Source organism: Mastigoproctus giganteus, chromosome 10 (assembly GCF_048544385.1).
Source record: "Mastigoproctus giganteus isolate SK-2022 chromosome 10, ASM4854438v1, whole genome shotgun sequence".
Classification (NCBI taxonomy): Eukaryota; Metazoa; Arthropoda; class Arachnida; order Uropygi; family Thelyphonidae; genus Mastigoproctus; species Mastigoproctus giganteus.
Genome location: NC_143584.1, coordinates 97,805,540 through 97,828,951, shown reverse-complemented (window position 1 = coordinate 97,828,951; position 23,412 = coordinate 97,805,540). Strand labels below are relative to the sequence as shown.

The following is a 23,412-nucleotide window of genomic DNA, read 5'->3' as shown; positions in this document are numbered from 1 at the left end:
TCATCCATTCTATTAGATATATTTCGAAGCCTAACTGCTCTAAAAAAACCGGGAGACCGACTTCTGGAAGATAATGGAGTAACCATCCCCAAGTCATCAGTTATCTGCAAACCTTCACTTCTGCTTTCCTCTTCAATATCTAGTTTAGTTAATGTTCCATCGGTTTTATTCTTAACGTTCTTTGGGCTACCCTTTCCAGAACTTCTTTGCATTGTTCCAGCGGATATTGCATCTGTTATTTTCTCATGACTCGCCACAGACATGTAGATTTCACTATATTCATCCTCTCCATTATCAACTTCCTCATCCCCAAATCCAGTCATATCTCTTTCGCTATTTATAACTCCACTAATTTCACCAAGATTATTCAATTTGCCTGAACAGATTGCATCTAGAACAACCTTGTCATTTGAAGATCCTAAGCAATCGTTACTTCCCTTCACTATGTCTTGATTATTCCCTGCTGTGAGAGAGAAAAACTCATTCACCAATGTCCTATTGACATCAAAATCTCACTCTTTTCCACCCAACAATATTTTATTGTCCTTTGTTTCCATAACTACTGTATTTTCCCGTGTTTCCATATCTTCAACTAAACCCATACATCTGTCCCCTAACTTATCATCCAAATGTCTTTCTCAAATCTTACTTTTGTCCTTTGTGCCTTCTAAACAATTAGCCATTATCTTTGGTGAGAATCCTCAAATGTAAACTTTGAGCAAAGTAAACGGTAGTACAGCTTATGCTACCTAAAGCTTATTGAATCCTCCTTTACAGTTTACATTTATGACTAATTTAAGAGATGGCGCAACAGTTCTTCTTTCACGACCCTGGACAGTGAAGGGGAACTGGGAGATCTTGTTAAGCCTCCTAAGTATCCAATATTCTATGTTTAGGAAAGTTTTAACGTACGTTTCAGGAGCTGACGATCAGATGGCCGAAGCGTATAGGGCAACCGGAACAACACACCTAACAATGTATTCCTTCACCAGTTGAACATTATGAATCCCAGCCAAAATCTTGTCTTGAGAGCCAGATGGTGGCTAGTGTTTTCTTCCTTGTGGTAGTGAAATGATGAGTGAAGGATAACTTGTTGTCCCAGGTAATTCCCAGGTCCTTGCAGTGATCGACTTTTTGGATGGGTTGGCCATTTAAGAGAATGGTGATGTTATGTATTTTATGCTTTCTAGAGAAGGACATTTGAGCAGATTTAAGAGGGTTAATTTTGAGTCCAATCGAGGCGAGGAAGTTGGCCAGGTTAGTTAACTGCTGTGTGGCTTGATGAGCAACGTCATTCTCGCTATTATTATTGCTGGATGGGAAGACCATTTACAGGTTGTCCGCATAGGCTAGGATGTTATTGCAGATCGAGAGAAGAAAGGATCGAAGGCTGTTGCGAATAGTGTAGCAGAGAGCACCCCTCTCTGCGAGACTCATTGGGGTATTCCTCTATTTAGTGTGTAATTGACGCTAAAATATTCATGTTTTACTATTATGAGCCTCTCTGTAAGTAATTCTCGCAGTAGTGTGAGAAAGTTTCCTGTAATGCAACAGTGAGATTTCAGGAAGTGGAGGAGGAGTTGAATTGCTATCCTTTCATAAGCGGCTTTGATGTCCAGGAATAGGATATCCATTTAGCTTTTACTCTTCAGGGCGGTTTGGATTCTGTAACTTGTCTCTAAGAGGTTATTTGGCCTGTTTTAGATGATTGAGCAAAGATAGGATGGACGATGGCCAAAACACTGATTATTTATTTGTTTGAGTATGGATTTCTCAGAAATTTTTAAACGTTTGCATCCTATGGAAATAGGTCTGTAGTCTTTCCAGGTTTTAGGCTATGGGTTTTAGGTATTGGTTTTGTGCGGTATGTTTTCCAGACTTTAGGGAGAGTGGCTGTTTCAATAATTCTGTTGAAAGTATGCGATAGGAAGTCCACCAATAAAGGCTACATATCTTAATAACGAAAAGAGGAAATTTGTCAGGGCCTGTGGTGCAGTTGTTTGGTAGGCCCCTGATAACCGCTGCTATTTATCTGCTAGAGATGGATAGCTTCTCCAGGGAAGTCCGATTGGTCATTGGGTTAAGAGATTGGCTTGAGCAAGGTGGTATATTACTCTCTAAAGATGTGATCTGCCCATTCTTTGAAAGCCTCCCAAGTCACGTGGAAGCGTTTTTTCAAGTTGTTAGGGATTCTCTTTGTTTTTGCAAATTTCTCGTAGTTTCCCCATTAATCCCATTAATCAACTTTCCATTAATCTCATATTTAAAATTCAAGCTAGGTAATATATGCATTGCTTTACATTTCAGGCGCGTTCAATTTTCAAATAACGTACCTCAAATATTAAAAACTTCTATACCGTGTTCAAGAAGTGCATAGCAAAATTTTACAATGCATTATTTACGTCAAAATGACGATGACGTGGGATTTGGTCAGTGGTACTTTTTAATGGGGAACTTGAACATGCGGATTTTCATGAAATTAATATTTGGTTCTTTTAGAAAGATTTGTCGAGCCTTCTAAAATCTCATTAAAATCGGACCAATAAAAATTCGATTTCTTTTTTTCCCATGGGGAAATCTGTGCGCGGACATCATCAATAGACGACAAAATAAAGAAACCTCAGAAAAAGTAAGTCATTTATGTAATTGTTTTCAATTAGTAATGTGTAATCCCTCTTTTAGCGGCAATCACTTCGTGTACTGTTGTTTTTGATTCGACTAGACCCCTTAAACAGTTCATATCAATATTGGGCAATTCTGAAAAAACTGAATCAGTAATTTATTCAGGTATTTTGGATGCTGATCGTATTTTAACTTCCTTTCAAGATAGTAACGATATTTTCATGCTAATGTGGAAGTTATAATTTTTTAACCATCAGTATTTCATTTTTACTTGTATTTTGGAGCGTGAGGTGCCTACCTACATCCGGAAAGTGCGCTGCTGATTTACATAAATTGTGCATTTTTTTTTTTTTTTTTTACGATTACCAGCGGCACGTACGCATGCGTGTAACTGATAACGCTTATGCAATAAACCTTCCACATTCTGTAATTTTTCAGTGATTTTGTCACTGATAAAAGCAGAAATGCAACCAGAAATTCATATTGGAGCGCAAAGTTTTTGTTCTGTTAATGAATAAATCAACGTGCATATCTGTTATATTTATTGATTGATTGCACAAAAGAATCAACTGCTCGTTAAACTTATGGAACTAAATTGCTTCCTTTTGTTTTTTTAATAGTATCTTAAGGTGGAATGTAATAAAAATAATAATAGGACATTTTTAATAATTTGAAATGATAATTACTGTACAAAATGATAACAAATGCACCCTCATATCTCCCGTTTCACTACTGCGAAAAAGTAACTGTTACTTTTAAGGAGCAGTCACAGAAAAGCAGCAATTAGCACTAAGTCAACTGTTGGCTCTTGTAGTTGGTCCGAGAAGAGCCAGCGGTTTTACTTGTTTCGGCTTCAAGAGTTAACTGTTCGCTATTCATTCCTGTTGACAGTTGTTTTTCTTGCGTGCAATTTGGGATGTATTCGTGAAGTAGTTAACCTAGTTATTGAAAACTTCCCTGTTGTTCTTATAGCTTGAACAATAAAATTCATTCGTGAGCAAGTAATTATAAATGCACAGTTTACGCCCCTCCCCCACTTTACTGCGCGTCATTTAATCGAGATCAGTGATTCACAAACGACAAGTGTTTTTTTTTTTAACTCCAAGTGTCACTTCAGTTACAAAATTTTCAGAACCATTGCTTTGGATAGGGCTCTCAAAGCGGTGTTTAGAAAGGACCCATCCAGACGCCAGCTGCGAGAACGGCAAATTATTATCGTCGAAACATTTACAGGTAGGAGGGAGGCTGCATTTTCTTGTTTGCATTCAGGGACTTGAAACGCCGCTGTGGTTGTGGATTTTTACAAATACGTATTTCAGTCAGAAGCTTGCCGCGTTTTATTCAAGTTTGAAGTTGACGAAGTTGTTAGGTATGTGTTTTCTGCATTACTCTAAATTTCAATCGTTCAAAAATGTGTTGGTAGTTGTTGTCTAATTATGGCTTCATAAGTTATAGTGTATTATCGCCCATTGAAGAAACGCTTTAATGTGCTCTAAAAATAAACTTTCCCTTTGACCACGTTACCTTATGTCATATGGCTAGATCCCAATGTTTCAATGGTGAAAACTTTAATATTGGTAGTATTTATATTTGATTTCGTTGAATTATATTTGAATATATGTCGCTTATGGATCTTAGCAAGTTGTTCATTTATAATGAATATTTGAATTTTCTTTGAATTTTCAATGCTTTGTCGATTCTCGATGTGGATTCTACATTTTAAATGTTATGTAGTCTGCTTCAGCGTTAAGACTATTACTATTAGCATATTACTAGCCCAGTCTTGTGATTATCTATTTCTGAACGTATTATCCTGGTTAAACTTCAGAATATCGGGCGCGATCCCACGGATCTTTGCAATTACGAAATATGGGCGAGTGTAGCTCATGGATCTTTGCGACTACTAATTATGGACAAGTTAGCCTTTCACTCATTCACAAATGCTTAAAAGGCTGTGTACTGAAGGTTACAGAACAGTAATTTTTTTAGTAGATTCCATTTTCGTTTAGTCAAAAAGGATTAAGTTAGATTACACCACTAATTCGGGAAGGATTCAAGCTAAAAACGGTGACTGTAGACAATACCGTACACCAGTGTTTCTCAAAGGGTGTGCCGCGTAACATTAGTGTGCCGCAAAATTTTTCTAGTGTGCCGCGAAATCTTAAAAAAAAAACTAGCGTCGTTTTTATTTTAACATCATTGTCCGAATATTTTATTTTGGTTGTAAGAATTGTTTGCATAACACAAATATAAGTATAAATAAAAAAATTGTTAATATTATTTTTCGTTCTATTTATTTAATTTAGAAATTTCTTCTTCTATGACTACGTAGGTGTGCCGCGAAATTTTTCTTCTTTGGAAAATGTGCCACGAGAGTAAAAAGATTGAGAAACACTGCCGTACACTAAAGATTAGATACCGTTCTTCTCTTGAATCTGTCCCGAATTGGTGGCGTAAAGTAATCTAACCATTTTTGACGAACCGAATGTGAAAGCCGTAAGGGAGGGAGAAGTATCGCAAATTTTAGTGTACGATAAACATAAGGTCAGCTTTGCGAGCCTGTACATGATACTCCTGCCGGCTTTAGTAGTTTGAGAAATTACGTTCTTTTAACGCAAAATCGCGATGAATATCAATCTACGTAGGCAACCGGTGGGCAGAGCTAGACCTGCCTATCACTAGTTGCAAAGATTTATGGGATTGCGCTTCATAGTTTAAAGTTTAACCATTATCCTTAAGTCAATGTATCAAATATAATATGCAACATAGGATTTCCTCTTGTGGATAAAGTAGAATCTAGGTAATTATCTGGAAGATTGGGACAGAGTGTTTTGGGTGGTCGATTCAAACTGCTTTACATATAAAACATTTGTATATGAAAAGGAAGCAGGAAAAATTACTATGAGAAATTTAAATAATTTATATACCGCACGCGCTTATACAATTGAAAAATAATTGTCAATGTTCCGCTGCTTGAAAGCGCAGGATTTTGTGCAGACGGTAAATTGCCCTCATTCTGTTTTTCTTGCGATTCGACCTATTTAGTAGAAACCTGAAGTTCATTAAACGCTTCACCGGCTGTTGATTTCTGTGGTGGTGTATTCATCACCCTGCTCCTCTCCGCCCTTTATTTCAATTGCTGTCTGATTCGGGTTAATATTTAATGGGGAATCTGTTTTGTCATCTGTCAAAGAGCGATAACGTGGATCGAAAACAACAACTAAATCTAACGCGCAGTTCATATTTTGTTTCTAGTTTTGTGTATTGAGGTTAAAAAGAATTTATTACAGATTTCGTGGAAGTGTATATAGATAAAATTGCTGTTTACAGAAACTTAAACGTAGGGACACCATACAAATAAAAATTTAAAGATCAAGGCATATCGTAAAAACTAATAAATTTGTATTTCTGAAAAAATCGTAGGTACATATCCATATCGCTTATGCATAACCACACGAAAAAAAAAAAATAATAAGTAAATTAAATAAATAAAATAAAATGCCTACGAAACTGACTGTTACATAAATTCTTATTTTCATTAATTCGTGTAATGGTGAATTTGAGGTTAGGGTTTTTTTTTTTTTTTTTTTTTTCAATGAAGTTTTTAATACATCATAATCAGTGCGGTTGTTATTATTATTCATGACCATCCCAACTCTTGCTGTTTCATGAAAATATTAGCAGGGACGTTAGTAAAAATTTGATTGGCCGGCAGACAAAGAAATGCATATGTTAGGAGAGACATCCCTGCAAGTAGATTTGGCTGTATTCAACCGTATAAGTTGGTTGTTGCGAAGAAAGAAGAATGTGAAACGCATATTTCAAAGCTGACCGAAATTTTCCATGAATTTCGTAATGAAGAAATTGTATTAGAAATTGGCAGACTAAGACGTCACTTACAAGCTGCAAAAATAACTGTCGAGGAAGCACAGGGCCGGCCACAAGCATTCAACCGATTCTGTCGAGCAGGGCCCCGCGCTTAGATGGTCTAAGTAATAATATCAGCCGCGTCTTTTCCGCATTTCTATCAACGAGCCTACCGCTATCTTAATGTCTAGTTACCCACATTGTGGTCACTCCAAGAGCGCTTGCGCGAGTCGACTTGAAAATTGAAGAAATAGATCGTATTCTTCTTTCTTAATGTGTATGTTTTGTTTGATATCGAACATAGGACGTTATTTAAAAATGTAACTTTTATATTATACTCACTTTCAGTAATATCTGTATTGTTTTTAACCTTTGGAGGTAAAGAAATAACAAATAGGGCTCACAACAGGGTTTAACAAATTTTGGAGCCGACCCTGAGGAAGAAAAACAGTGGCCAGCTTTGCAGTTTGTAGAGTTTATTATAAAGTGGAATTTTTCGGAATCTATGCCAAATTTATTATTATGTTTAAGGTTCTTTTTAACAGTATGTGTAGCTATAGTTTCTTGTGAAAGCCTTTCCGAATTAAGATTAATCAGAAAATGCCAGTTATCTTGATGAGATTTATATCGATGAGGTTATCGATATATTTGCCGAAATAAGGATACGAAAATGGAAACTATAAATCTCTTCTGTTATTGATTTTCACATTTTGTATCTCTTTTTGTTGTTATATCAAACACTATGTACAGTAACTACATTATACTTTGTACTTTATTCACTGAATTTTTAACGTTCCTTGCAAAATGTTCCTTAGTTTTCTGTGATTTAAGATCAATTAAGTTAGTTTTTAGAATTTTTTTTTTTTAAGTTGATAACTTTATTTAGGGGGTGACACCAGAAGGATCCGCCCCGGGTGCCAAAGACCGTATCTACGCCGCTGTTTTTACCTGATTGTTCAATTCGCGCCTTGTACAAGTTTGTGGATGCCTTTGTTAACAGGTCTGACAGGTTATTCAGATCATCCTCTCAGTTTACAAATGACGATTATAAATAACGAATACAGTATTTTTTATTTGCATTTAAAATGTACTCATGATGCTCGTGTTTGTCCGCTAGACTCCTTTAGTACCAGTGCATACGATAAATATACAGTTATTGCTATTTTTTTTGTGTTGCCAACAACGTTATGAAGGTTCTCCTATTAAAATCCCTCGATAGACTTGGATCCTGTGAGGATATTTTGGATTCTGGGAGATAAGTTTCGAATCAGCAACTCTCCCAACCCTTCCTGAAACATTTGGGTTCATTACCTCGAAGAACGAGCACCACTGAGTGTTACAGGGGCATTTATCCCTTAATATAGATCTACAATCTCTTTTGCTGGATACTCATTTTCCAAGTACGCAATGAGCTAACATTATTATTTTGAAAACTGTTGACTTCTGTAAATTCTACGTTAACTATTGTACATTAATGCATTATTGAGACGCTCAAAATATTCGCATACCTATATTAGTGTTTTTCAACCTTCTGAAATCTGTGGGCCACCTCAGAAATCCTTACAGGCTCTGGGAACCGCATTTACTTCTACTACTTACTTGCACGATTAACAAAGGTAGTTATATCTGATATTGGCCATTTTCAAATAAGAAATAAAATAAATGTTCTGTTTGTACTCTAGAACACTCGCACAGGGTCAGAGGAGTTCACAAGACAGACATAATACGGTGATAAACTCAAACGCGTGTACTGCTGTACCTTCCTACTTGGTCACGCGGCTACAGGGTATGATAAACTTCATGTTTTTGAACGCGCAAAGACCACAGGCAAAGAAACGCTTCAGTATATTAGATTATAACTTAGTAGGATTTATCAAAACTTAGCTCTTTAAGGTAATTGAATTGTAATCTTGTAGTAGGATTTTTGGTGGCTTCCTAACTGATTTTTATTTTCAGATGCTCAAAAAGTGACTACCGTATTAGAGATAGAGGCGCCGCAGCGGTTCTGAGTTATTCTTTTAAATGAGGGTTTGTTATATCGAGGGTTTGTTCTTTTATATTCTTTTATTTAAAGAATTGAAAAAATTCTTTAAAAATTCCAGAAAGGTCATACTTAACTCCTCTTTCTTTTCTTATGACTACAATCGCTATGTCTAAACGTTCCTTTGATACATTATGGGTGATTTCACCCAAAACGCAGTCCTTCGTGACAGTATAGTCGGTTTCCACTTTCAGTAATTTGAAGAGTTCTGGATTCAAATTCCGTCAGTGACTGAAGGAATTCTTCAAATGGAGCTCAGTTACCCAATTCAAGCTGACGGAATTATTCCTGATCTAGGTGTGTTTTGTTTGTTGTTACTCCCAGTTCCCTTTCTTCTTCTTCTACTGTTTGTAATTCAAATGCACCAAGTGTATAATTTATTTTGGGGTTGCTCTTCCCCAAATGTAAGACCTTGCATTTTGCTCCATTAAACTTATCTGCCACTATTCTTGACCATTCCTGAAGCCTGTTCATGTCAATGATGTCATCCTGAAGGAGTGCTGCTTGGCGCTGATTATTAACGACTCTACCAATCTTTAAATCGTTTGCAGATTTTGATAACATGACTTCAATCTCTTCGTCCATCTCATTTATGAAAATGAGAAATAACAGTGGTCCAAGAACCGATCCTTGACGCACCTCACTCCTGACGTAACACCAATCTGAAGAATATCCGTTAATTATAACCTTTTGCCCTGCAGCCACCCAGTAATCCATCTTAGAATCTTACCAGTAATCTCAACCTGTTCAAGGTTACACAGTAAACTATAATGAGAGTCCGAGTCAATGCTTTACTAAAATCCAAATAGACTGTCGAAATTTATCCCTACATCCAGATCATGAATTCGTCATGATCAAATAGCCTACTAAGTTAGTTAAACATGATTTTTCCTTAACAAAACTAAGTCGTGTGTCCTACGGAATGCCATATGTATAGTCTGGATTCAAATTCGATCAGTGACTGAAGGAATTCTTCAAATGGAGCTCAGTTAGCCATTTCAATGGCTAACTGAGCAAAGCTCTCTCTGTGAATTATTCCTAATCTATGCGTGTTTTGTTTGTTGTTTCTAAATGTTTCTGGATTTCATTCTTAATCATCGCCTCTAAGATTTTTTCTACTACTGAAGTCAGACTAACCGGTCTACAGTTGCTAACTTCACTCTTAGAACTGCCTTTATGTATTGACGACAAGTTGGCACTTCTCCAGTCCAAAGGAATCTCCCCGAGTACAGAGATGTCCTCATATAATTATGAGGACATCTCTGGACTCGGGGAAGTTCCTTTGGATTATAATTATAATCGAAATTATAATTATCCAAGAATTTTGCACACCCAGTGCATAAGGGTCCGACCTGATTAACTTTCTTCTTCGTTGTATTCACATACATGAAATTCCTTAGCCCCATTCTTTGCTGTCTTAGCCAATGCTTTCTCATACGCAGCCTTGGCCTTCCTGACATTATTTGCGGTACTGTTACAGATCAACATGTACCTGTTGTAGGATTCAGTGCTTTTCATTGCTCTGTAACTGTCCCACGCTTTCTCTTTCTGCTCTATTTGACCAGCCAGCTCCGCAGTCATCCATTTCGGCATCCACTTCCTCCTGCACTATTTTCTTAATGGTATGTATGTGTTCGTGGCTTGTTTTATTTTTGCTTTAAAAGAATTCCGTAATTCAAATGTATTCCCTCCCTCGGCAATCCGATTCATAGATTTCGTATAGCTCCTTAAAGTGTCAAAATTCCCTCTTTTGAAGTTAAAACTCGTGCCTTTAACTACTGCAACGTCTTTCTTTATCTTCCAGCTGACGATTGCATGATCACTTTCCGACAATGGTTCCTGTGATGGTTCCTTTGATCTCTGTGATGTCATATGATTCGTCAGTAATGATTAGGTCAAAAATATTCTTACTGCTTGTACTTTCTTTAACATGCTGGTACAAATAATAATCTAGTTTATTTAAAAAAATTTCCACATGATAAGTTTCCCTCCCACTTATTCCAATCAATCTGGAGTAGATTAGAGTCACCCATAATAAGACATTCACGTTTGCTTGCCCATTCGATCTGCATGTAGACTCATACTCTTCAACCTTCCGGTCTGAAGATTACTCTAATTTTCATTCTACCTTTGCTTCCAACTAACTCGCACCACACAGATTCTAACTTCAGACTCAGAAAATGTTCTTATCCCGCTCAGGCTGCTTTTGACAAGAAGTATAACTCCTGCACCCCTTCTCTCTTTCCTATCTTTCATAAATATATTATACATACTGTAGCCGAACTCATCATCACCAATTTCCGGGTGATACCACGTTTCTGTTACCCCTATTATGTCAGCATTAGTTGTCCTAACCAGGATTTCAAATTCAGCCATTGTATTGCCAACATTCATGACATTACTGCAGATACAGTTAAGACTAAGTAATCTTCTATAGTTTACTTACCCTGGCACGTCTCTAAGTTATTTTGGTTTGTATCTCGAGCTTTATCCTGCCCTCATTTGAAACTCTGCTACCCTCACAACATATTATCAATATTGGCTGTTATTATTATTATTAAAATCCAGTTTATTTCCCCAAGAAACCTTGGGTCACCCCGGGACGGCACTGTGCTAGAAGGGTGTGAATATTTACAGACTAAAGTGCGAGGAACGCATGTACAATATACAAGAGTACACACGTGCTCGGCCCGAGAAATTTACAAGATTAAATATAAAATTGCATGGAGACAAAAACAAAGTGTCTGTCATATATAAATAGGCAAGGGAAAAAAAAGCAGTCAGTAATGTCCAAGAGTATGTGAACATCATAGATTCATTATCTGGTAGCAGTTCTTCAGGCAGGGTGTATCCCAAATTTATTGAAAATCCGAAAACAATTGGCTAGAAACGTCCCTCAGGGAATGAATGTTTGACAGCATAAGACGCAGATGGAGACAGGAGTCGGGGTGGCCCCCCTCTTGTCTTCTTCGGGCCAGAAATTAATGTGGATACCGATGAAGCATCAATTCGCCCCGTTATAAGCCGTGCAAACTTGAGGACATTTTTTGTCATGATGATATGTCTCCAGGAAGTGGTGCCCAGATTTTCTTGTAGGATCGATCTGGAGATAGAGGGTGGCCTACCACCCTGTTCATCCATCTAAGCAACCAGTACTCTAAACTGAGATACTTGTTAAGGTATGAGGCAGGGGCAGATGATTTCTGATGCATAGAATTGTGGCAACAAACAAGAATTCTTGAGGTGAGCGAAAGCATTACTGACTCATATCGTCAGATAAATTATCTCTCTCTCGCCCCCCCTACCTAACCAGAAGTTTCCCCTGAACCCATAAGGTATCCTCAATGATACTGGCAAAAATCCCTGCACCACCTTTGTTCAAATGAATATCATCTCTACAAAATAGATTCATTCTATCTACAAATAAGAGTCTTGCAGATTCCCTCGTGTTGAATTAATCCACAAGGCTTTCAGCATATAATATCTTCTATCGTGTCTGTGCGGAACTGCAGACACAATGCACATTAACTTAACTCGCGGAATTTTTTCAGCATATTCCTATATTCATCCAATAGATTGTCAGATCGTGTACGTTTAATATCGTTAATCCTAACCATCAATAATAATGCTCTCTTTATCCTCCTTAGAGTCTGACAATCTGTTGGTGACATCATCAATTGTTGCTCCTGGCAAACACTCTGGTTCTGGACCACCTATCTTTGTTACAAAAAAAGTTATCCGTTTCCGTGACAATAGTCTTCCAATAAAACCTTCAACCAGAGCAGTTTTTTTTTTTTTTTTTGGCTATTCTTTTCTGGGACCGGAGTCTGGTGTATCACTAGGCATGTCACGAGATACTAGAGTCTCTGATGAGCTCCCAGTTACATTTGTTTCTACGGGAAGCACTCGTTTCTTCAGTGACTTAAATTCTTCTCGCAACACACCAAATTGTAATTCGAAAAGCTAAACAAAGATAATCTTCTCATCAAAATATATTAAAATTCACGTCATTCTGAAACACCTTATGGCATACAATTGGGAAAACCTATACCTGTTGGGCACTGATGAATCCTTATTAGCGCTCTCACAATCACTCATGCATATGGCTCAAGAAGGAGCATCTAAGGAAATAAAAGTATCAGACAGGGCAAATCCCTGGTTCAACCCACAGTGAAAGTAATCTTCAAAAATAAACAATTGTTCAGGAAATGGAAAAAGAACTGGGCATCCAGAGGACCACACCCGGTACAAACATGAAAGAGCACGTTTCATGAAGGGGAAGAAACGGGCACACATAGATATGGCTAAAGCAAAACTAAAAAAAGGCAAAAGAATTGTCAGCAAAATAACCCTCGTGCATAAAATGAAGGAGACATCCTTTAAGGAATGGACTGAAGCCACTTTCGGAACACCTCTCAAGGAAAATCAAATTGACAGCGAAGCAAACAGTAACAGGATACAAGATGTAATCAAGAAGTTTAAGGAATGTTTCAATAGTAATGAACATCTAAAGGAAATCAATATTAGCAGAGACAACTTAAAAAGTGCCATCAACAGCCTCCCAAATAAAGCAACAATTGGGTCAGATAATTTCTCACTATTTATGATCAAAATCTGTAGCTGTTACATCATCGATATGCTACTACACATATTCCAGAGAATATTGATGGAGGAGAACTTTCCGAAGCTGTGGAAAAGCTATTTTGTAAAACCTATCCCCAAAATAAAAAACCCAAAATCTATAAAAGACTTCAGACCAATTGCTGTCGGATGCTCTTTGCAAAAAATCTTTGAAAAAACAATCCTGCACACCATTATCGAGCATTGCTTTAAGCACAGGCCAGAATACCTGCACTCAGTACTTCCACAGAGATCGACCATCACCACCTTCATGGGGACACTGCTAAGGATCCAGCAAGCACTAAACAGCAAGCGGCAATTGGATAGTCTTTTTAGATGTGGCAGCCGCATATGATAATTTATCCATCCCAGCTCTCATAGTCATTCTGCCGGACTACTTTCTCATTACGGGAAATGCCCTCCATTTATTAAAGAGCACTCTTCGACGCAGACAAATTACGGTGACAAACGAAAACATGTGCGCAACGTATGAGGTTGATAAAGGTGTCCCGCAAAGCGGAGCCTTGTCTGCCACAATTTTTGCCATAGCCCTTGAACCCTTCTTAGCCCAGAACAAAGAACACTTCATCACATACGCGGATGACATAATTTTTTATTGCCTCAGAAGATCAGAAATCAGCTGACTACCACAACCAAGTGGCTATTACTAAAATAAAAGAACTTCAAGAGTATCTAGATTGTATCGGACTGCATTTGAATGAAAAAAGACGGCACAAATGACTTTCACAAATAAAATAAAGCCAAACAAAATAGAAATATATGTGAACGGCATCCTCGTCCAAAAGGCGCAGTCACACGTTGATCATAGACTCAAGTGAGACGAAGGCCTGACCTTCTGCCCGCACTTCGCATACATCCGTAACAAAACATACGCGACGCTCTGGGTAACCAAGCAGGAGCTCACCGGTATTAGAGACCCCGGTCTGATGAAACAATACATCAACAGATGTGTTACTCCTATTCCCCTATATGCGGCACAAATCTGGTCTTCAGCTCCCGAAAGCAGTATCAAAGCCTTTCTAGGACTCAAATACTGGCTCTTGAGATGGCTAAACAGAATTTCAGCTAATCCTTTACTATCTCAAGAGCTATACTATACTCCAATTTAGAGGTCACACTCTGGAGACAAGTATCACGTGAAGAAATATAATGACGCTCGCACAGCTTTTAACGGGACGGCTAGATGCACCGAAAACCCGAGGGTGGATAATAATACCCGGCGAAAAAACAAGACGAGTTGCAGATAAGGAACCGCAACTCAAAGCGGCAGTTGGATAGCCTCGGAAGATTCTTTCCAGCAAACACCATCCAGCTATTCAGCAACCTGAATATCAACCCTGAAAAGCTCTGCACTGGCAAATCCTACAGAAAGGAAGTTCTCGGAAACTCCTACTTGCAAATACAGATGTAAGGGTACAGTTTCAGCACCTTGTTCGACCAGGCACGAGCCACTGGGCTTTAGGAAGCCCGACCTCATCAAGAAATAGATGTCATGATTGTCCTACCCACCCCACTCTAATCCCCACAGAAGAACACGACTGCTGGAAACAGTAAATTGGACTTTCAAATTTTTATTTTGCATTGCATTGCATTATATTATATTGTATCTCGGTCATACCTGTTGTCACGTTGTTTCATATGCTGTACGCTGTTCGGCTGTAAATATTTGTGTTTATGTAAATATGGGGAAACTCCCACTTCTGTGTGTTTAAGCAGAAGGTACGCTTCAATTGTCACGGTATTAAGTTCTTACCAGTTTGTACTAGTTAAGTAGCAAACGCCTGTAATTAATAACTGAAGTATTTTATATTCCAGATACGATGTACTTATAAATCAGATAACATGTATTTTATAATTGTATTACATTTTGTAACATAGTTGTATATGTATCATCACCCCCTGGACAGTGGCTGTAGCCGGGTGTTCTCCTAAGAGAAATAAACTGATGATAATAAAAAGATCTGTACCCCTTTACATCGGTTGCAAAGAAAATAATAGTCAGTTGAGCTAGGTCTTTTGTACTAGACCAGCCACAAGCTATACAAACGACAAAGTTGCGACTCACACCGGCAATGCATACCAGTGGCGGATTTCCGCACAGGGGCAGGAGGCGCGCGCCTGGGGCCTCTTAAATAGAGGGGGCCTCAAATCTCGGGTCTCAAAAAAAAATAAAATTGTTTCATCTTTAATTTTTACACTCATCATTATTACCGTTACTGAATAAAACTATAATTTAATATGAGAAGTTAGTAAACTCTTATGCGAATATCCCTACATATTATATGAAATATCTATGCGAACTAAGTGAATTTGAAGTAGATATGTATCATCATTAATGCTTAGTTGTGCCATTTTTTTAATTTAAACATTAGTTAAAATATGTATGAAAGAATTACGCAACCAAGATGATTAAAACCGCAACACCAAATCTGGAGCGCGTGCTATAGTAAAAACGGGCGCGTAGAATGCACACTGTAGTGGTACCGAAAATATTTAGGGGGAGGGGGGGCTCAAAATTTAATTGCGCCTGGGGCCTCTCAAGTGCTAAATCCTCCACTGATGCATACCGTCATTTCCTGATGTCCTTGGACTTTGTATTGTAAGTGAATCTTGTAGCAACCATTATTTAAGTAAAATTTGAACTTTACAAAACTTACGGTATTTAAATTTGCAATATATTGCAGAATTTATATTAACCAAATATTACAGGAATTAAAATGTTGACAAAAGCTTAACTGAATAAGTTAAATTTAAGTTACTGAACGAAAGTTATGAAGTTCCCTCCAAAATGTCGATAATAAACGATTCTCTCAAGGTTAATGTTGTGGCCAGGGAAGAGGGTGGAAATTCGTGTCATGTTCTCCGAACTATTCGTGTACGATGTGCTGTTGCGCTGTCATCCATAAAGTGGCCATCTCCTTCGGGATAAAAGTGTAAAATGCAGGGTGCAGCAGATCTGACATAAAATTCAGGTACTACCTGGATGACATCCGACCTTCCAGTGGTATCGATATCAACGGATCCAGTGGTTGCCAACAAAACATTCCCCAAACCATGATACCACCTCCAGATGCTTGGATTGTCTTAACAAGGCAAATAGGGAACATCGCTTTGTGAAGTTCCAGCGCCACTCTACCTATCGTCAGTGCAAAATAAAGTGTATCGTGACTCATCTGACAGCATGACTTTCTTCCATTGTTCCACTGTGTTGAATCCAGATGTTATTTGCTGCACGTAGGATATCCTATTTTCCCGTATAGTCCTTAGAGTACGACGGCTTCGTTCTTTAAATATTTTTTTGAGATGTGGAAGAACAGTTTGCTTTCCAGTCATTTAAAACCTTTTGAGAAACTAGTTATGTCTTTCGTGTTTTGAATCGTGGCTCCTGCACGATAAGACCATTTTCAAAGTCTGATAGATCATGCCTTTTCCCTAATCTGGCTTCAGATTATTGCATTCGAACAGCTTGTTCGAATGCAATAATCTGAAGTACTCGAATTTTTTTGAGTACTTCAGTCTTTGTACTCAACGAGACAACAAGTCATCACCCCACATCAGTTTTCTTTGCATTTATTCTCTCTGTGACTGACTTAATACACAGGTTCGTTTCTTTTTTTTCTCTTTTTTTGGCCAGTATGTGTGTATAAGCGACAAGCTCTTGTTCCGTTAAAATAATGTGATTTTTTTAAAAAAATATTGGACACGTTTTTTGTACAACATAAAAATATTTTATGCTTTATATTTTGTTAAATGTAAAGCATTGCGTACTTTACATTGAGAGTTCGGTTGGGTTGTTTACAGTTTTCTCTCAGCCATGAGGCGTCAATATATCGTGTGTGTAAACTGCATGCACGTAACTGGTTTTACAGCATGAGAAACCCAAGTTTCTTGCAGAGAACGAGGTACGCAATGGGCAGTTCTGGGCTTTTTGCTACTTATATAAAACGCTGTTATAAAATATCGTTGTAACAAAGGGACATAAATAAAATTTGAACATTTCATATGAGGATTTCTTGTATACAGTTTCTGGAATATCCTAATAATAAGTCTTAACGAGGCACAAGTACAGTAATATTAAAACTATTATAAATAAATATACAGCCAAGCTGTTCTACTTACCATCACTATAGCTTTGTAGTGTTACAGCAATGAGGTTTAAAAAGTAACACAACAGCATGGACCAAGTCACAACGGGCGAGGTCATCTTCAGCAGTCACCTACGGTAGTAATAAATATAGAAACACACAGAAAAGGAAACGATCATAATTTTTACATAAGAATATTTATTTATTATTAATTTTCAGTTGTGGTTGGAATTACCTCTAATGACTATGGAAATCTGGTAATCTTGACGCAATGGGTAAATAGTATAATTTTAACAATCAAGTCGTATTTTAACTAATATTTATAATTTGGTAAATCTGTATTGGGTTAAATGAAACTTAATTCATTGTTATTGAAGTAGAACGAGTTATTCAAAAAGTAGTGGCGACATGACTGTTACAGAAAAGTGAGCTTTGTTTACAATTAGTATATTTCATAGTTACATTCCCTCAAAGTAACCTCCAGCCTCTTGTAAAACTCCATCCCACACATGCGGGAGGTGTCCAATACCATCAGCAGCCCGGGTTGTTGCACAATGGCGAAGGATTTATTTTACTTCTTGCTCTACGGCTTGTGCCTGCCCAAAAGCGTTAACTCCCGAATGTCTCCTTCAACTGGTGAAACAAAGCAGTCAAAAGGACTCATGTCCGGAGAATGGGAGGGAAGGAGGGATGATGCTCGAGGGTATCCCAATTGCCGCCGCTGCAGTGATTTCTCCATTAGGCTTCTCATACGATACTTGCATTTCCTAGGAAGCAACGTTGCTTCCTAGGAAATGGAACCAAAATAGTTGTATTGCTGGCTCAAATTTTATCGTCTTGGTTTCTGGAATATCAAAATGCCAAATGATAGTATTACTCAATAATCAACATCGCTTTTACATTTCTGGTTCTTGCTTCGTTATGTATACCGCGGAAATATCTCTTTGCGGAAATATTCGTAAACATAGCGGAGATCACCTACTTGTACTTCTTCGCCCATCGAATCAAATTTCCCATTCACATACACTTGACAATTTGGTGCTGTACCGTCCACTTTTATACAGTAAAAAAAAGGAGACAGTACGTAGTCTGTGCTATGTGATTCCAGCGCAGGAGAAGTCATCATGTATAGGGATACGTAACATATACCAGGTAGTATTTCTATTACCCTCGTGTTGTGGCAACACTGGTAACTTTCCTCTTCGAGGATTGTTCAAAAACCATCGCATGAAGAAAGTTATCAAACGTATTCATTGACAAAAGTTAGTCCAGCATACACACACTTATCCTTGTGCCAAAACTGGAATTATTATATATACGGATCAAGTAATCATTGCGAATGCGCAAATGAGGATATGTGGACGACCTTCGACATGCAAATGTGGATGGTATAATTAAACCGTCTGGTCGTTCCTCACGTCGATTGTGGACAAATACCAAATATGTCTGTGGTCTCAGAGCATGGGCACCGTATGAATAAATGAATCCTTGTAGTGGAGAGCTAGATGGAAACTGGCTAATTAGAGACGGAGTTATCAAGTGTCCTGGATGTCTACCCACATGCGATATTTCCATTATAGAAACAGAAGTATTTCTGGCTCCATAATAGGAATATAGAGTACCACCATAATGGGGATCTCATGAACCAAGAGACAGAAGTATTCTTGTTTCTTGGTTCATGATTTTTGTTCCTCTCGCTCTCCCATTGCATAGAAGTATCTGTGTCGACTGGTTTCGTGAACTGCACCCGAGACTCGTTACATTTCATTACATCACTGGTGTAATGCAATGTAATATTCAAACATATATTAGACTGCTGTCTAATATACAGATAATTTAGATAACAGTAATATACTTATTCCCCCCCTGTTTTTTTTTTCAATTTCAGGTAGGAAACTCTATGAGAAACGACAAATTAAAGTAACACCAAAATAGACGCATAGAAAACAGAGACACACAGTTCAAAGCCCACGTTAGTGTCCCGTAAATAACTGACTGCCCATTTCAAAACCCAGAGTCATTAATTAAAATGGCTATGGTAAACCATAGCCATGTTAATACCAAACCACAAATCAAATAATTGTGAATAAGGAAATCTTATTATTCTTTATTGGACAATCTACATCCCAGAGTCAATAGAAACCAGGTACTCTGCTGAGAAAAGCCTGCACCAGTAGCTGCCCAGGACAGAATTACCAACAAAAGGAGCTGGAGCTCTGTTTTATCAGGAACCAGAACAAGGAGGGCTGCTCATAACAATCAAAGTATGTCAAGAGGAAACTGAAGACGTCGATTATGCGGAAGTGGAAGGTTCGATTGGCGCAAAGTTGCATGGGAACATTATGTACACCTGTGAAGAATATAACGATCCAAGGGTTGAAATGTGAGCTCAGTGTTATGATAGAAGGCTGTAAAACAATTCTAGTGGAAACGCAAGATAACTCCTCGGAGTCATGAGTTCATATAGTGGAGTGACATTCAAATCCTTCTCTTCTGCTGGCGCACTATGGCCATAGATGCCGATGCGCCTAATAAATCCCAAAACAAGCAATTCTCTTCTGCAGAGTAGATCTACAGGAGAACTGCAAAAGGTTTCCTGGCTGTCAGGAATAATCACGAAGACCTTAACAGGTCTATACTCCGTAGAATAGCTATTTTCAGTTACGCTGGCAGAAGAGACAGACATTCTCAGCTGTCTCTCTTTTGCTACCTTAAAGGTTATTATAAACTACAATGTTGAATTTAGAAAGAAATAAAACAAATCCCTCTAACTGCAACTGTAGAAGAGAACTAAAAGAGATTCCACCACCAATCCCATATGAGAAACAAAGCAACAGCGGATGAAGAAGAACTGTTTCGACAACCGCCTTCCGCAACCCAACAACCATGTCACGTTGGGCTACACTAGCTCTCCGCCTTACGGCAACCAGCGAACAGTATCTGCCAAAGTAAGACTTCTATAGTCATGAAAATGAGGGGATCACAACAAAAAATACCCATTAATAACGATCTCCAGCAGAACAAAAAAGAAAAATAACGTAGAACCATTTGACCTTTGTGGCATTTTAAAAGTCTGTTGGTAATTTTCATAAAATTTTAAATTACTGATTGAATTTTTAGATGGAATGCAAACATCGATCTACAAATACACACCCAGTGATAACTGAATTATGACCACTTACCTAATACCGCGATGGGCCATCTTTTGTACGGATAATAACTGCTATTCGTCTAGGCATTTACCCCACTAGATGTCTGTAGGGCTCTGCAGCCATGCTGCCTGCAAGGCTTTCCAGTGTCGGAATAGATGACGGTTGCGTGTCCATGCGTCTCATTTCCCGTGACAAAACATAGCACAGGTATTCGATTCGACAGAAACGGGATTCATTGTGTTCCTCGAACCAGTCGTGTGCAGTGCGTGCCCGATGACACAACGCATTATCGTCTTGGAAGATCCCGTTTCTGTCCGTGAAAGAAATGCAACATCATGGTTTCCTAAGAACTGCCAGTATAGGTATGTTGAAGGTCTGACGGCTCCGGGGATTTCTCCCATCTCTGCGTATGTTCTAGGTATCGAGTGACAGTACCCTGTCTATGCTAGAGGTTTAAAAATAATGTATGGGTCATGTGGTATGTAGTTTGTTGTGCCCATTGTTCATCCGGCCTGTTGGCCGCCGGGCCCCCAGTGGGACCCGGCGTTACCATACCTAGCGACGGGGACGCCGGCCGGATGTATCAAGAAACTAATTATACTCTGGCAGGTCCTGCCACTTATTTTCCTGGGATTTCGGTGACTAGAACCTAAAATAAAGGTTGGAGCTATCGCTGTTCATTTAAGTAAAATTGCATTTAGAAAGCGCTGCGTGGGGTTTTACGCTGAAAGAACTATTTCCAGAGAGCCTAAAAGGTCGGGCAAATTTTGATGTGATTTAAATTTGGACATGTGGGGCAGTCGCTGTACAAGAAAAAGTGATGGGAGGAAGGGTGAAGACGGGGGGAAATGAAATAGGAAGAAGAGGGGGTCGGATAGGAAGGTGGTCCCCCATTTTCAGTGGGGCATGCCCATGCCCCACGACAGTGAAAATATGGGGAGGAGAGGAAAAGAGCAAATACCCCCTCCCCGAGGGAAAAAAAAAAAAAAAAAAACAGCCCAAGGGAGTGCAGTTTTGGGTCGACAGTAGGCCATCCAAATCATCCTAAAGTCTTATCTTTCTATGGTATACTGAGTTTTTTTTTTTACTTTTTTTATTTACTTGTTTGACCTCCTGCATTCTTTCTAGTCGGGTTGCCTTTGGTATATTTTTATCATTGTTTTCCTTCTAGAAAATAGATCCTGGGCATATTGACTGAGTGCCTTGTAGTCCTCTTGAGTGTCTAACAGTCTGGGTTCTTGGTTGTCTAGGATATATTGGATTGCCGTCATTAGGCGTAGTCGTAGGTCATCATACGAATCGCACTCAAACATTGTCTCCAGGACTCCGGGTTGCCACAGGGACAGTCCACGTTATTTATGATGCCAAGTTGAAGTTTAGCTTTAAACGGGCCGTGTCCTGTAAGGAGGAAGGTTGTATTTCGACCAGGGTGAAATAACACTGGCCCTTAGGGTACAGCTTGGTGACAGTGGGGAGGAATCTTCTGGTCACTGCACCTTTTTCTGTGTTGCTCCATCTCCTCTGCCAAATCTGGACGAGGTGGTCGGTGATTCTTCTCTTCTCATAGTTGCGGTCATTAGTGATGTCAGTGGTGAGGTCATACATTGTAGCCGATATATGTTTCTGGCAAGATGGTAGAGCAGACCACAGCGGATAGCTTCGAGATCCAGGGGCAGAACTCCTACCAGGACTTGGAGGGCAGCCGTCTAGTCGTTCTAGTTGCTCTCGATATAGTAAGGAGGATGGTCCTCTGAATGGTTTCGAGGATCCGTTTATTCACTTCTAGTGCCGCCCTCGCGTACCAGACAGGGGAGCCATATGTGATGGCAGGGATGAAGAGAGCTTTGTAGTACAGAGACAGGGTAGTACGTCTGAGTCCCCAGTCCCTGCGAGTGACTCTAGCGACGAGGGCCGCTTATCTTTTTATCTTTTGTTTAATATATTTTAGGTGTGGCTTGAAATTTAATTTTCTGTCCAGGATTATTCCTAGATATTTAATCTGTTCGCACAGCTTAACTGTTTTGTTCTCAATCTTAATTTGTAGTGGTCTCCTTAAGTCTAGCGTACCTTTTTAACAGCACCGATTTTGTCTTGTCGGGTGCTAGTTTGAGCAAGTGTAGCTTCGTCCAATCTTGCAGCTTTTGCAGGTCATCATTTGCTTGCATTTCTAAGGAGGATCTGCTGTCAGCCTCGATGGTCAAGACCAAGTCATCTGCATAGGCCTGGGCCTCCACACCACCCAAATCCATGGCGAGGAATTCGTCTAAGACAAAGTTCCACAGGAGCCGCCCCAGGACAGAACCCTGGGGGCAGCCCCTGCGGACTGGGCGACTGAGGCATTTATATGACGTCGATGGTTCGACTGTTGATGATCCTGCTCAGATAGCAAACAAACTGAATGAGTATTTTGCATCTACATTCACACATGAGGAATTATTAAGGTTTGAAAATGGCAGAAGGTTATCAAATTATAGCAAGATACTTAATTATTTTGTAATAACCGAGAAAAAAAGTGGAAGAGAAATTGTTGAAGTTAAACGTAAGAAAAGCACCTGGGGTGGATGGGATCTAACCAGTTATATTAAAGGAGACGGCAAAGCAACTAACCAAACCCTTAGCCATAATTATGAGAGCATCCTTGGACTCAGGGGAGGTTCCCACGAACTGGAGATGTGCAAATGTATTCCCCAATTCACAAAGGGGGATCGAAGGGTGACACGAGTAATTACAGACCAGTTAGTTTAACATCTGTTCCGGGTAAAATAATGGAGTCGCTGGTTAAAGATGCATTGCAGGATCATCTAGACAAGACTGCAGCAATAATTCAGACACAGCATGGGTTTGTTAAGGGAAAGTCTTGTCTGACAAATTTGATAGGATATTATGATGTGGTTACAAAGGAACTGGATGCGAAAAATAATTTTGATATCATATACTTGGATTTCAGGAAAGCTTTTGACACTGTTGCGCATGGAAGACTATTGTACAAATTGGAGCAGAATGG

General features: G+C 38.9%; 1 protein-coding gene across 3 annotated transcripts in view; it reads right to left on the bottom strand.

Annotated features, from left to right (window-relative positions):
* The window catches only part of LOC150079182 (uncharacterized), a 126,336-nt gene that overhangs the window by 9,857 nt on the left and 93,067 nt on the right, over nt 1-23,412 (bottom strand). For 2 of the 3 annotated variants that reach the window (XM_090382607.1, XM_090382608.1), the window contains exon 2: nt 17,291-17,388. The exons of the other annotated variant lie outside the window; for it this stretch is intronic. In XM_090382607.1, the coding sequence (XP_090238733.1) occupies nt 17,291-17,375 (85 nt within the window). In that variant the 5' untranslated portion in view covers nt 17,376-17,388. The remainder of the gene's footprint in view (nt 1-17,290; nt 17,389-23,412) is intronic. 3 annotated transcript variants of the gene reach the window in all.